Source organism: Anopheles ziemanni, chromosome 3, assembly GCF_943734765.1.
Source record: "Anopheles ziemanni chromosome 3, idAnoZiCoDA_A2_x.2, whole genome shotgun sequence".
In the NCBI taxonomy this organism is placed as follows: domain Eukaryota; kingdom Metazoa; phylum Arthropoda; class Insecta; order Diptera; family Culicidae; genus Anopheles; species Anopheles ziemanni.
In genome coordinates this window covers 9202615-9216441 of record NC_080706.1, presented here as the reverse complement: position 1 = coordinate 9216441, position 13827 = coordinate 9202615, and the positions used below count along the sequence as shown (strand labels likewise).

General features: G+C 46.1%; 2 protein-coding genes across 2 annotated transcripts in view; one reads left to right on the top strand and one right to left on the bottom strand.

The window, feature by feature from the left end:
* Window positions 1-5108, top strand: part of LOC131285990 (uncharacterized) — a 56692-nt gene extending 51584 nt beyond the window's left edge. Inside the window, exon 6 of the transcript XR_009189252.1 lies at window positions 5046-5108. The gene's annotated coding sequence lies outside the window, so the exon portion shown is untranslated. The remainder of the gene's footprint in view (window positions 1-5045) is intronic.
* The window catches only part of LOC131289753 (basement membrane-specific heparan sulfate proteoglycan core protein), a 101444-nt gene that overhangs the window by 39638 nt on the left and 47979 nt on the right, over window positions 1-13827 (bottom strand). The window contains exon 7 of the mRNA XM_058319062.1: window positions 6600-6607. Within this exon, the coding sequence (XP_058175045.1) occupies window positions 6600-6607 (8 nt within the window). The remainder of the gene's footprint in view (window positions 1-6599; window positions 6608-13827) is intronic.

The window sequence follows — 13827 nt, the reverse complement described above, 5'->3', positions numbered from 1 at the left end:
GACGACGTTGGACGGTGTGAAAAGTTAATCATTTTGGCTCGCCCTTGCCGCCCGCTCGCCCCCCTGTCTTCAGATACTCCGGGGTAGGAGTGACGGGGAGTGCACATATGCATGATGTCCATATGTTGAGCTGCCGGGGCCAATTGGTGCCGGTTTTCCCGATTGCTCGTCGCGTCCCCGTCACCGAAATAGAAAATGTCAATTAGTTCCAAAAACGCTCCCGAACCGGAGCGGGGTCAAGTAACAAATGAACGAAACAATCTTCTTTCCTTTTCCGATTTTATCTTACTTCCCGAATGTTTTTCCACCCGTTGGAAGTGCTGTCTTTTGTATGGAAATGGAAGCGTGGCAGGGGGGAAAACAAGTTACAACACTACGGCAACAAATCACATCTCCGTAGTGTGGTTCGATTCGATTTTTAATGAAATGCGACAAATGACGCGTAGAATTGGAATCGTTAGGTCGTACGCGGCTGACCGGTACGTCACAATAAAACAGTGAAGAAAATCACGATGCAGATGCTTCGGATATGAAAAACGCAAAGGCATGGGAAAAGTGGAAAACATAGTGTGAACGCAAGGTGTTACAGGCACAAATAAATCGCCAGACGGACTCACAAATCTGTTGAACTCCGCAATCCATGTAACGAAATTGGTCACTGGAAAAGAAAAACAACCGAGGGAAGCAACGGCGACCGGGACATGAGAAAACATGCCACCGGTAGGAACACCGATTTGCGTGTGTGTTTGTTTGGCTTCATTTTTTCAATCAACCAGAAGAACGGCGGATTTCAGTAAACAAAAAACGGACCAGCACAGCGACGTGCCGCCAATTTTTGTTACGGCTTGCGTGCGTGGTCCTACACATCCGGCCGAGTGTGTCATTTCCTGTGGGAATTATCCTCCCCATTTCGGGAGGTGAGGGATACGATACACTTTATTTATCATCGCCGGCCCAGTAGAGAGTGAAAGGATTTTTTCCAAAACAAAAAAAACTGGCAAAAAACTGTCCGTAGGGAAATTTAATTGATTGATTTTTATTTTTCCATGTTGTGTGGATCTCTTGCATCCATTTGTATTTTGCAAAGCGACCACTAGTAGTTTATCGGTTGTAAATATTTGCCTTTTGTTTTTCAAACGATGTTTCATTAAACTCCACTTAAATCTTTATAAACAACTTAAATGTTTACTTTATATGATTGAAATGAATTATGGGAATGAAAAATACAAATATGTTTGGTTCGATAAAGTCTAAGTTCATTTGTATCCTAATCGAGTCACACGCGGTCAGAACAACCTGATCTCATGAGTATTCACAGAAGCAAACGCAAGTGCTCAATGTAAATAAGAACGAGCCGATTTAACTAAACTATTCCCGAAATTTTCCAAATTGCGCACACATCGCGCCGACTTAGCTCGTCGTGCCGTGGCTTATGGGCATTTTGCGAGCTGCAGTTGTGGCGCTTGCATGACCTTGTTTTTACTTCCCGCCGGCCACCGACGTCGATGCACTTACGGCATTCCTCGGAAAACCCGTGCGCTGAATTATTCATCAACCCGGTGGGTCGTTTTCGGGCCGGATTTGTGTACGCGTTCGTCCGGAACCATGCGGGACGCCTCGTACGAAAGACGGTCGGAAAAATTCGCCACGATCTGGCGTAGGTAGAGTGGCGCCGGCACATTCCCACCCGACGTTCCTGCTGGAGATTAGTGGGCTGTAAAATCGTTCACAAAACGCCAACACCAACCGATGGGATCACGGGGTGTTGCCGAAGGAAATCCTTAAAATAACTCCCCATCAGTTGCTATTTCGGCGCGTGACCCGTGCAAAACAAAGTGGTCCACAATTGGCCACGAAGTTGGCTAGAAGATTTTATATTTTTACGGTGAATCGAACTTTTCGAGATCGAACAAGCATTACAAAAACTCACTTCCCAACACAGTGCCAATCTCTACGCTGACTATAACACCATATGAAGTAAGAAAAGTGAAGTACCTGGCCCTCTTTGTCATAGAAGCCCTGTTGATCATGTAAGAGCACCCTAAATGACAAGTTATTCTTAAGCATTTCTCTAAATCTAAGAAGATAACCAACTACCAGATAATGATTCAAGCTATAGAGTTTGAATTAAATTATTTTTGAATTACTAAAACCAAAACAAGAAATCAGTAGAACCTGGTTTATTAAGAGACGTCATGTATATACTACACAACAGAGGAATACTGCTTTATTGTAAGCAGATTAAAAAAGTTATGTAAAAAAATAATAGATTTTACATGTATAACTTTAAACAAATTTAGTCAGTTTAAATTTTTGTCGAAGATTTAGTTTAAAATAGGATTGATTTCGTTTAACATAAAAAGTTTCCCTCTTAGCTCTCTTGGTATTCAAATGAATATACATATTGTATAACAATATAATTGAATAATTGTTTTACTTAAATGTTTTAACAACTTAAAATAATCCCAACTACTTTGTAAAACAGTTTATAAATGGTCCTTTACAATATTATACCAATAACTGTAAAGAGAATCCCATTTCGAAGCAATTGTTATACCATGTTCCACCCACACTCTTACCTCTGCGCTGTGCGTTTCCTGCGACCACCAGCAGCAACACCACCCAAAGGGCGGCTTTCCAATGCATCGAATGCATTTTTCACGCACGAAAGCGCCTCACCGCGCCGCTAAATGTATGTTTTGAGCAATTTGTTTAATATCGGTGATCGCAGAACAATAACAGGAGCTCGATCTTCTTCGGGCGCACCAAACGGTACGCGAGAGGCTGCAGTTGCAGCGTCCCCGCTGGCCACACTTTCTCACTCACTTGCAACAGAAAGACATTCAGTATTTTCCAGCACTTCCTCGGACCGCACACGCTACAAGCACACGATAGAGAACTCCTTAAACTCTTACGAATTCTATAAATAAACGCTTGCACCACACTGTTACGGTTGACCACCAAACGTCAATAGGGAAGGGGAGGCGGGATTTTGCAGCCCGAACGGACAATGACTGACGAGCCACTGTTTGACTCAACTGGCTGCTAATAGATCCCTCTGGCCTCCGCCCCATCGGGAAACTTCCGCAAGTTTTTCCTTCGCCTCCTTGCGTTTGCTGGTGTTGCTCGGTGCCGATGCTGGTGCCGGTCAATTAATATTAATAGTTTTCATTATTCATACAGTTTTTAAGCTGACCAACGCGTTCACCCCCAACAACCACCACTCCCGGGTGCGAGCCAACCCATGGTAAGACGTGCCGACATGTTTCCTTGGTAGCAGGAAATGCGAACGGGAAACGTCGGGCGAAGGGGTTTCCGAGGTGGGCTACGGATTCGTTAAGGTTCCGCTCCTAATCCCGCCCACCACCGCATTATCTACCCATGGCATGTAAATCCTCCGCTGTAGAATTGCTAGCCTCCGGTGGATGAAAACGATGGGAGTCGAAAAGAAAACCTCTCTCTAAACTCTAAAAGGGCACCCGGGACATGGTACTTCCTACCGGCGTGCGGACATCCGTCATCCGTCGTCAACATTGCCGGAGTAATCTTCATCGGGAGAAGCGCCCGACTAATCTGTATTAATTTATCAACCACCGGCAGCGGGGTGGCGGTTCGCCTGAACAGGCTTTCCTATTCATCCTGCGAAGGTTAACGGACAAAGTAAAAACGGGCCCTTTTTTCGCGCAATGTTCCGATAGTGTTCCCATCCCTAGTTCTTCCCTAGCTTCCAATGGCGAGATCTCAAGTTTACATCGACAAACGGTTGGATATGTAGCCCTGATGCGTTAAGCGAATGCCCTCGCACTTGCCTTCGATGCACATCAATGTCTTGGAAGCGTAGGAAGCTGCCGATGGCCACCGGCGTCGATGGAGTCGAATGCATTCCAATTACTGGCGTCGGCGCCAGGAAGCTGCGCGATGCGTGCTTTGTACGACGAATTGCATCCGCTCGAGCAGAGGCACAATTGAACGCACTCTCTGCGTTTCCATCGTGAAACACTTCCCGGTGACGCCCTGAGCCACAAACGAACGTTTAAGTGCATCGCGGAAGTGTGCTTCTAATGAAAGTATGAACTTCACTCGCAAATGTTCGATTTGCCAGACAAGCACATGCCGATGGATCACAGACAAAAAAGGAAACAGAATATCGATCAGTCATTCTTTTGCCTCTCCTTTTGCCGCGTGCTGGAGTACGGCCGTCCTACTAACGGTCTTTTAAATTTAGCTACATCTTTTCCCGCTTCTCGGCATCCAAATCTCGGCTCACTCGCGCCCGTCCCGTCGGGTACGATAAGAAGTTCAACCCACTTTCACCGGGGGCGCTTCTTTTGTCGGGGGCGCTTTCGAGTCAATTAATGTCCGTGCGACCATTAACTTTATAATGTCATTATTACGCGCGGATCCTGCCTCCATGGCGTTACGACGGAACGCAACGGACGCATAAGAATCGCGTAGCTGAACGCGCTATTTGGGTTTGCTATCATGCGTCGTCGCTGCTTCCGTTATGCTCGCTGTTATCCTTTTACCCGATAAAAGATGTTGAAGATGTTTTAAAGCGAACTGGTTGCATAATGAAATGTTTTTTGTGCTTCGACGTGTTAAAAGTCGCTCAAGCTGACCTGAATTGCCACTACAATAGCAAGAAATGGCTTTTGATTGTCGTTTTCTGCATCAATAAATCAATGAGCTGGAGTCAGTGTCGAAATTAATGACAAATGAAATAAAATGTTCAAATGATGATCGTGATGACACCATCCAGTTTTTGTTCGGTGTCAAATTACAAAAGTGTCAATATGTTTTTGGGTTACATCAGAAAATAGATTCTGTCAACCATACCATGCAATCAATTAGCTTTTGATTATTGATATAATTCCTCATCTTGCCAATGACACGAGAAAGATTGTGATAAAAATAATTTTGCCTTTAAAAATAAATGACAATTGAATATGAAATGTTGTGACGGTACATTGCTTTTTAAATTTAAAATTAGTTTATACAGCATTTTACTAAGAATAATTAAATTTGATTATTTTCATTCTGTGCAGGTGCAATGGTTGATAAAAATCTTCCTTCGGCTATTGCAACATCAAGGTCAGTCTCGCCATATGTATCAAACTGATTACGGCTGAATTCTTCCGTTTGGCAAAAGCAAGAAGAAAAATCGTCTGAACTCAAAATGGGACCACAAAAAGTGCACACTGATAACTCCTATGGATGTGCTATAAATATTACACCCGCCGAAGCCTACATTCGAACAACTGCGGTGCCGAGATCTTCAAGGTTAGTATTAATTAATCTGTGCTATATTTCGTGTTTTGCGTTGCGTTTACATTCACCACCGGCAATCGCGGGCAGCTCCAGAATGGCGGCCGGAAGATGTGTAGCCACCGACTCACTATCAGCTGACCGATTAATTCGGCTCCGTTGACGGATGTATTGATTTTAATGAAGCGTCGAGTCGGCGATTTAACATAACCTCGGCGTTTTTTTTTCTCGCTTCAAACGTCCCTGCTCCACTGTCACCCCGGGAGGGTGGGAAGAGTGTTCCGGCGACGCAGTGTGGCGGGCTGTCGATGTGGCGTGAACATAATAATAATAATAATAATATAGAATCGAAACCAGCCGCAACAGTTCGTGATAGTCGGCAAAAGGTCAGTCCGCGCCTGACACTGGAGCCCGCCCAACGTAAGTCTACGCCTTCATTGAGTTTCCCTTCTTCGAGCTGATATAGTGGCACCTTTTTTTTTTGTCCTCGCCGCTATTCGCTTCTTAGCGCCCTGAATCCTCTTCGCCCATAGATGGACCAGTTCGCTTCTTATCGGGAGACGGTTTGTTGGAAAAAATATATTTTTCTTTATTTTTACGACCATGTTCTAAGTAACAATCAACGCTGGGCGTAGGTTATCGGGACAAGGCGAGATTAGTAGTGTTTTCTATTTACTTTTAAACTACACTAAGCTAAAGATGATTTACTCCATTGTCACCATCGCTTATGAGGCGAAACAAAAGAAGTTAACTTTTAAATGAGGAGATCCTTAAAGACTTATATGAGATACTTAAAAAGTTCAAAGTGTATACAAACGTATAAAAGCGTAACACTTTCATACATTAAGTTTTCCTCACTCACTCAAAGGAAGGAAAAAAAAGGTGGAGATACTTAAATCGTCATTTCTATTAAAAGAACATCATAAACTTCATCAGGCATAATTCACGCGTGTGCTGCATTTCGAATATGTACGGTTTTTTGGTTTCATTTTTCCTAGTTGGATACTCCACTCCGGTGCTTGCCCGCGCAGCAAATGTCGTTCGTAGTAAGTAACCATTAGTGGTACCAGCACGAGAGAAAAAAAGCACAAAAACACAAATTTCATTCCATCCCGCTCCTCACCGTTCCTCACTCCTTCGCCAATCTCGACGGAGATAAAAGCTTTCGGTTTGAGGAAAAAGCATGTTTTCATCGTGTTTTGATTTTACGTTGATGCTTCAACATTTCCCATCGCTTCGTTCTTCCCGTCTGGTCTTTCATTCTAGGAGATGAAAAAAAAAATCTTACGGCACGTCGGTACCAGGGCGAAAGCCAACATTAGAGCCCTCCCCACCACCACATCTTCTTGGCATGTGCTCATCTTTCGCCGTTTTAATCCGGCCCTTGCACATTTCCACACACTCGCCCACCGTAATAGGTAGCGCAAACAAATTGACAGACAATTTAATAAATTTTTTATCCACTTTCGGGGGTTTTCTTCGGCTCGCCCTCGTCGACGGTGGTGGAAGCTTTTGGGAAAATCGTAAGAACGAAACGGTCGCGAAAGATTCTTGCTTTGCCGGATCGGAAGGTTCTTTGGTGTGTCCGCCCGTGGTGTTGGTGAAGTGCACAATCTGCTTGAACTTTGGCGCACGAAAGTAAACGGTAAGGCAACCGAACAAGGGAATGCAAGGCAAACAAAGTGTTTTAAAAGGGGGGGGGGGGGGGGGGGGGGGGGGGGGAAGCAATGCCTTCAGGGTCCGGTTGAGGTGACAGACTTTTTCTTAACCCCTCTATCGTGATTCTTACAGACATTTTTTTCACCCCTCAAACTCTTCCCACTGCTAATGTTGGAGCATGGAAAAACAACAAGTTCAACGCTTCGTCACGACAGGAAACCATCAACGCCTTCGCGCGGGACTAACGTGCGAATGCGCCGATAGCGCACGATACTGTCGACGATGCAAGCCTGGGGCGGACGGCAAACAGTCGCCACATGATAGTGCTGCATCACGCCAAAGTCGAAACTGCAGTGAATCGCGGATTGGGAACGGTTTAGCGCAGCTTAAATTAGCGACCAAACGATCACCAGCACTAAATGTGATGTTAACAGCACGTTTCCAGCTAGCGACAAGTTCGAACCGTGGACTTTGACATGTGTATTTGTTTGCCTCTGTTATGGCCTTGCTAATTTGCGAATGCTTGGAATGTTTTAGGCACAGCAACAGTTATTTCCATCACTTGACGGTCGAGTGGAAGTAATCTTTTTTGAAAATCTATTTTCACTTGCCACATTTTCAATGTTGTAGACTGGTGTTATAATTCAAGTTCCACTTTCAATGATTTAGACGGCATGTTTTGTACGTTGTATATTTCATTTTAACTGTCTCTGCTGTAAATCTTCATCCCGTCCAATGATTGGACCTAAGCACGCCACACAAAATTCTTCTGACGTGCGCGTGTGAGATTGATTTCCACGAAAATTACGCAAATACGCGAGCGATCTATCAGCAAAGCTTCGATAGCCAATGGAAAGGTCAGCTGAAGCCATCGAGTTTCATCGATCATCTTCCTCCATTTGGCGCTTGGTACCGCACATTCAGCAACCTCAAAAATGTGCTGGCGATAACGGAGGGCGTCAAAGGGCAGAGACGAAAGATAGTTGCTTCTAAACCAGCCATTGCGCACACTTTGCCACACAGGGTTTCTAGGCACGACAGGCCACTCCGTACGGCGCAAGGGCAGCTCGTTGAAATGTGTTTCCTTTTGTCAACTGGTCCGTTTTTTTCCTTCTCTCGCATTTGCGCTGCGATCTGCAAGAACTCGTCAAGAAACGATATTCCACTCCCGGAAACGCGTAGCTTGCGGTGCAAAATGGAGGTGCAACGCCCACGAAGAGGTTGTCCTTCAAAACGGTGCACCAACAGCAACGACATAAATCACTTCGCTTCCCTTTAATTCACTTTCGTTCACGAAGGATGACGCGGCGAAGCAGTGATTACTTTTACTATTCCTTCTCCCACCGGAGCTGTTTCATATTATTTTAACATTTTAAATGGTTGTCCATCGTCCATCGGTTTGTTTTTTAGTTGATTCTCCTTTAACGACACCACTTGCACATTCTTTCGTCCGTCGGTGTGAGGTGTGGAATTGCCATTTCGCTGGCTCAACACGATGAAGTTCGACGAACGGCGTCCCACCGGGCGGAAAACGATCGAGCGAAACCGTCGGCCAGCGGCAACTCGATCGCGACTCGCAAAATTCCGGCGCGAGCAGACGCCGTCTGAATTTCCGGGGAAAAATAGCGATCCGGTCGGGTATGTCACTCGAGATCCGCAGGTAGCACACCTTCTCCGACTGTTTTTCCCCCGTGTGAGACGGTACGATCCAGTCCAGACGCTGGGAAAGTTGTTGCATTCAAGAGCAAATCCACGGAGATAAAAAGCTACCCAGGCTATCGTCTGACAGGGCGATGAGCTAATCTCTCCAAATAAACAGCGGCACCGAAGCGAATGTCAGTGGCACATTCTTTGCCATCGTTAAACATGCATCCCGTGCGGCCCAAGATCGCGACAGAACACCGCAAACAGTTGACTGGCACCAGCAAACAGCAGCAGCAACAGCAGAGAGAACACAAGGGCACAGTTGAACGTCTGAGTTGAATAATTTGAAATGAGTAATAATCACCACAAAACTGAAACTAAAACAAAAAAACAAACACCAAAACGGATGGGGTGTTCACACTCCACACACTGCCACTGGTCACGATCCGCGAACACTGCGAAGCACCGTCTTGGGAGGAGTCCGTGTTTGCGTCCGCACCGCAGCGTATCCCGGCGCTTACTAACTGGCGACTAACGGGACGCGAGCGTTTTTCCGTCGAGATTGTCGTCCGCGTTCTAGTAGCTGCTCGAATCTCGAGCACTTCAACCCCCCGGTGGCTCTCACAGTGAGATCCAGCCGGCGCTTCATCGTCATGTGGCGCCATAGGGGGACGATTGAGTGCCGGTTGGTCCTGGACGGTGGGAAATTCAATATACGACCACCGTGGAAATGAGCAACCATCTGTTTTACCATGAATTGCGATGATGCTGGAGGTTCGCGGCTCAACAACACAGCTGTTTTCTCGGAAGGAAAATGAACTTGCAGGTGTTGAGCAACTATGAGAAGCCTCTTCTCAAAGAATAGGCATTTAAAAATAGGCAGCCTTTTCCAGGGTTGTTCCAGATAACTTGCTGGAGTTTGTTGTTCGCAAGTGCATGTTTCAATTCAAAAAAGAAAAAACTATTCAAACCGGCGTCACACACAGTTCGGTTTGAAGCCAGCGCAGATTCCCTCCCGGTTTCTTCGAAGTGAGATAAGAAAATCAGCCACCCAGCCAGTTGGCTCTAGTTGAACGGTTGATTTTTGTTTACATTCCTACGCCATGGCCCGCATCGCCGAACGCGTCCCGTAGACATTCATTCTACTGTAGTCGTTACAAAAAGAACAAGACTGAACCTTCAACTTTAAAGCAGAAAAGAAACGGGCCGAAGCGAATAAGTGTCAATAAAACAACATTATGCAAAATACATTTCGGCGGCGGATAAGATAACTAAACCGCAACATACTAACAATCGAACATTCAAGCGCACACAAGGGAATGCTCGTCCAGGGAATGTCAAGTGCCGCAATCAGACCCCGTTGCATTCGGTTTTTGCATTCCTGCAACGGGGGTAAAATCAAATACCAACTGAAGAGGAGCAAAAAAAGAATGACGAGAAGATAATCATAGGAGTGAAAAAGAACCGAAAAAAAACGCACATCTATCGTCGGATGAGTGCAGCATTAATCATACAGCATGCGAAGGCAGCTCCGGAGGCAGCTGATCGAACAGATAAATAAATCCAACGGTATGCTTACCGAGCCCCTACCGCAGGCCGGGCATACTAATTTCGTCCCCCCGTGTCTTAATTTATGCCAATACCATAAATTAACTTTTCGATATTTCAATTTCCCTTGCACCCGGTTGTGCATCGTCCGCATTATTATCCTTCGGCCCGGGCATCGGAGCGCCATCACAGGAGCGGACGCTTACGTACTCGCAACTCAAGTACTTCCAGTGTCCAGGGTCCAACCATCTGGCGCACAGTTGTTTACGATCGCTGTGCGCGGGTTGGCGGTATATTAAAATAGCTCTCCCAGAATGATCTCAACGATGGCCGCTCGATCGATGGCAGGCCGACAAGTGCAGTGCGATGTACCGACTGATCCCGGCCCGCAGTCGATGAATAATGGAACCGCTGTAAAAGGTCCCTCCGCTCCATAGACACACAGACACGCACGCACGACACTTATTCCGTCCACAAGATGATCTGAAAGCCGCCGACGTCGGATCGTGAATAAAATATGCGTGATCTATCGCCTCGAACTTCGGTGCATTCCAGCGATTGCGTTCCGGTTTGCTTGATAGGGAAAGGTTAAGTTGAGTAAGTCATAAAAATTCAACCACTCAATAGTGTGTCATCGGCGCCCTACTGGCCCCGGTCCCGAGACCACCATGGTTCCTGTGGCCGAACATATTCTCCAAACAACATCGGAGAGACATGGGAAAAGATGTCAAAGTAAACGGTGGAACGGTAAGAACCTGTAACCACCAGTTTTGTCTATGTGGCATTCTGTTCGCATACTTTGTTCTACCACAGCTGGGGAGTTCTTTTCTCTTCACCGGGTTTGTCCCGATGCTGATGAGGGGTTTTAATGTAATTATCGATTTAATAAGGGTCTTCCTCGACCTTTCGGCACAAGTCCCCCGAACTTCCCGAATGTCTTCAGTACCTAAATGCGCCAAACAGCCATTAAGCGACGGCGAGGAGAAAGGGAGGCATACATTTTTCAACCAAAAACCTCGTGTCGGGGTACGTTTATCAAACCAGGTCAGAGGCCAACCGTGCCCACCTCGCGGGGAGTAATTTAACTCCGAAAATGAGCAAACCCGCGGTTCGAAACACTGTTGTCAACAAATCAGCACGGCAAAAGAGGCAAGTGGCCATCGCGCTCCTTAATGCTTGGAGCACATAAATGTGTCCTCGAGCTTCTGGTGACACGATGTCGCCCAACGGAGGATACGCACGGACCCGCCTAGAGGCTAGAATTGATCAAACCGATTCGTTTTCTTTTCGTTACGTTCTAAGTTTTGCACACCAGCCTTTCGCAGCTGGAAGGTATGTTTGTGTCCCGGGGAGAAGCGGGCGAGGAAACGGGTCGTTGGAAATTTGCACCACTATAAATTATCACGCAAACGGAACGCGGTCCGCACCGTTCCGATCAGACAGCATGTTGAGAATTATTTTAAAAACGCTTAACACCAATTTATGCCCGTGGCCACGTGATTCCTCGGCTTGCTTTTCGCAATCGATGTTAACGAAAGGCTATTTCTCAAACCTTTTTTTCCGCGCGTTCCCGATGCCGGTGGATCGGCACTCCCGACAGCCCTGGCAAGTTCGAATGCGTAAGCTACGGAGTCCATTGCAAAACATGCGGCATCCCCAAGCCACCTTCCGGGAGCGACCGCCCGGAGCGAGGAAGGGCGGCCACAGAATAGGGCAAGACGCTGCGCCAAATCGAACCCAATTGAGCCCAATCAAACGTGTCTAATGTGTCGGCACGGGTCGAGGCATTTAAGCGTGCGTCGTGATAACATAATGTGTACCGCGTGCGTCCGCCAAGTCACGGCAACGCGCCATATCAATCAGACGCACCCAGCAGCACCCGAGGTTCGCGACCGGTTGGCTAGCCGTACCTTCACTCGAACCCGGGGTCTACGAGGCGTCTCGTTCGAAACAGAAGGGACATTCCGGAACGATAGGGTAAGCAGTTTAAAAATAATATACCGCCCAGTGAACGATCCCACCAATTCCACGATCGTCGAATCGTGTGGTTCCATGTAAATAGAATGCGGCATATGGCGGGCATACTAGCAACAGCGTACGAAGGCAGCAACATATACGCCCGCAATGTCAATGGACCCACGGCAAGACAAGAGGCACTTTCAGAGTGGGAGGAATTAAAATAGAAGTTTATCTCTCTGAAAGTGCAAACCATGCAAAACACCACGATTTTGTAACTATGTTGTGGAATAACAGATAACAACATTAGACGTGAAACGTTAATTAAATGAACAACATCTTATAACCAAGAAGATTGCAAAAATAAAACTAAGATTTTATCCCTTCACAGCACTTTACTCAAATAGAATGATTAAAGCACGGAATAGAAGTTCTATTTTTTCTTGATTGCGAGCATGGCCGAAGCAATGTAGATGCTGCCAATCGTTGGAGCTTCGTCAGCAACAAGCTCGGCTTCAACTGTTGCAAACTGCAAACCGACACCGTGCATCTCTCCATGCTTCAGTCATCCATTCATCTTAATCCTAGGAATTGATGCATAGACGCCACCCGGAATGGTGTGGTGTTGCAATTCGGCTTAGCCCGTTGAAAGAAACATTTAATAATTTCTAGTGGAATGTTGTCTACGAAGCACGTGTAGAACATAAACATGTGCGCTCTAGCGATGGCGCAAGCAGCTGTAAAATGAATTCAGAGAATTACAATGAAACAAACTTTTATTCAGGCGTGTATGGGTAGTATTTTTTGAGAGGATAAAACTCAGTGTTACTAGGCACAATGAAGGAATCGTAAAGAACCCTATCGTTGAGTTCAATCTTAAGTATTCATTTTCATATCGATTCAAAACTGCTCTTTCATGACAATTGCGTGCCAATTTGAAAATGAGAAATATTGTGCCCACAATTTAATGTGAAAACTTTTTTCCGTTTGCCAATTTTTCCTAATGGTAGCCATCCACCGGACCCCTTTCCCATCTCTTGCGGCGTTTCGTTTAATGTCGCTTTTTGTTTGTTTTGGATTGTGCCAAAAGTCAGTAATATAGTTTTCGCCAATAAGTTTGGCGCACCGCCGCCGTAGTCGCTTAAGACCGCTCAAGAATTGCTGGCAAAAACTTTCTGTGGACCCTGCAGGAGGAGGAAGAACCAGCAAGCACTTCGTTCTCCTGACGTAAAGCGCCCAAAATTCTGCCGATTGCCGAAGTTTGTGTGCGGCTCACCATAAACATGGGAAGTCACGCAACTGGGCTGAAATCGCCGGATAAAAGAACCGGATAACCGGTACAACAAACCAAACTGTGCTCCCGGGCTATCTGCATGTATCTCAACAGGCAACGAGTTTTTAAAAGCGGCCGATTGCCACCGTTGCTCACCAATTTGCCGAACCAACTCGGCTGACAAACTTGCCAAACGGATTCCACGCGAGCGAGTGAGTTTATGTTTTTGGCCGACCTGTCGTGATGGAAGCAGATTGGCTTTTCCTTGACCCCGGAGGTGGTTAAGGGGCAGGGTGTGCAGATTTTCCATCCACGATATGATCCATTTGTTTTCCACACCGGGTAATCTACTTGGTACTCGCTCAGTTTTACGCTGTTTTATCGTTGACATATTTACAGGCACGCTTGGGACGTAGATTATTAGCCTACCGTTTTCTTCGATTCAATTAATTTATATGTTGCTCAATTATAATCTAAAGTTA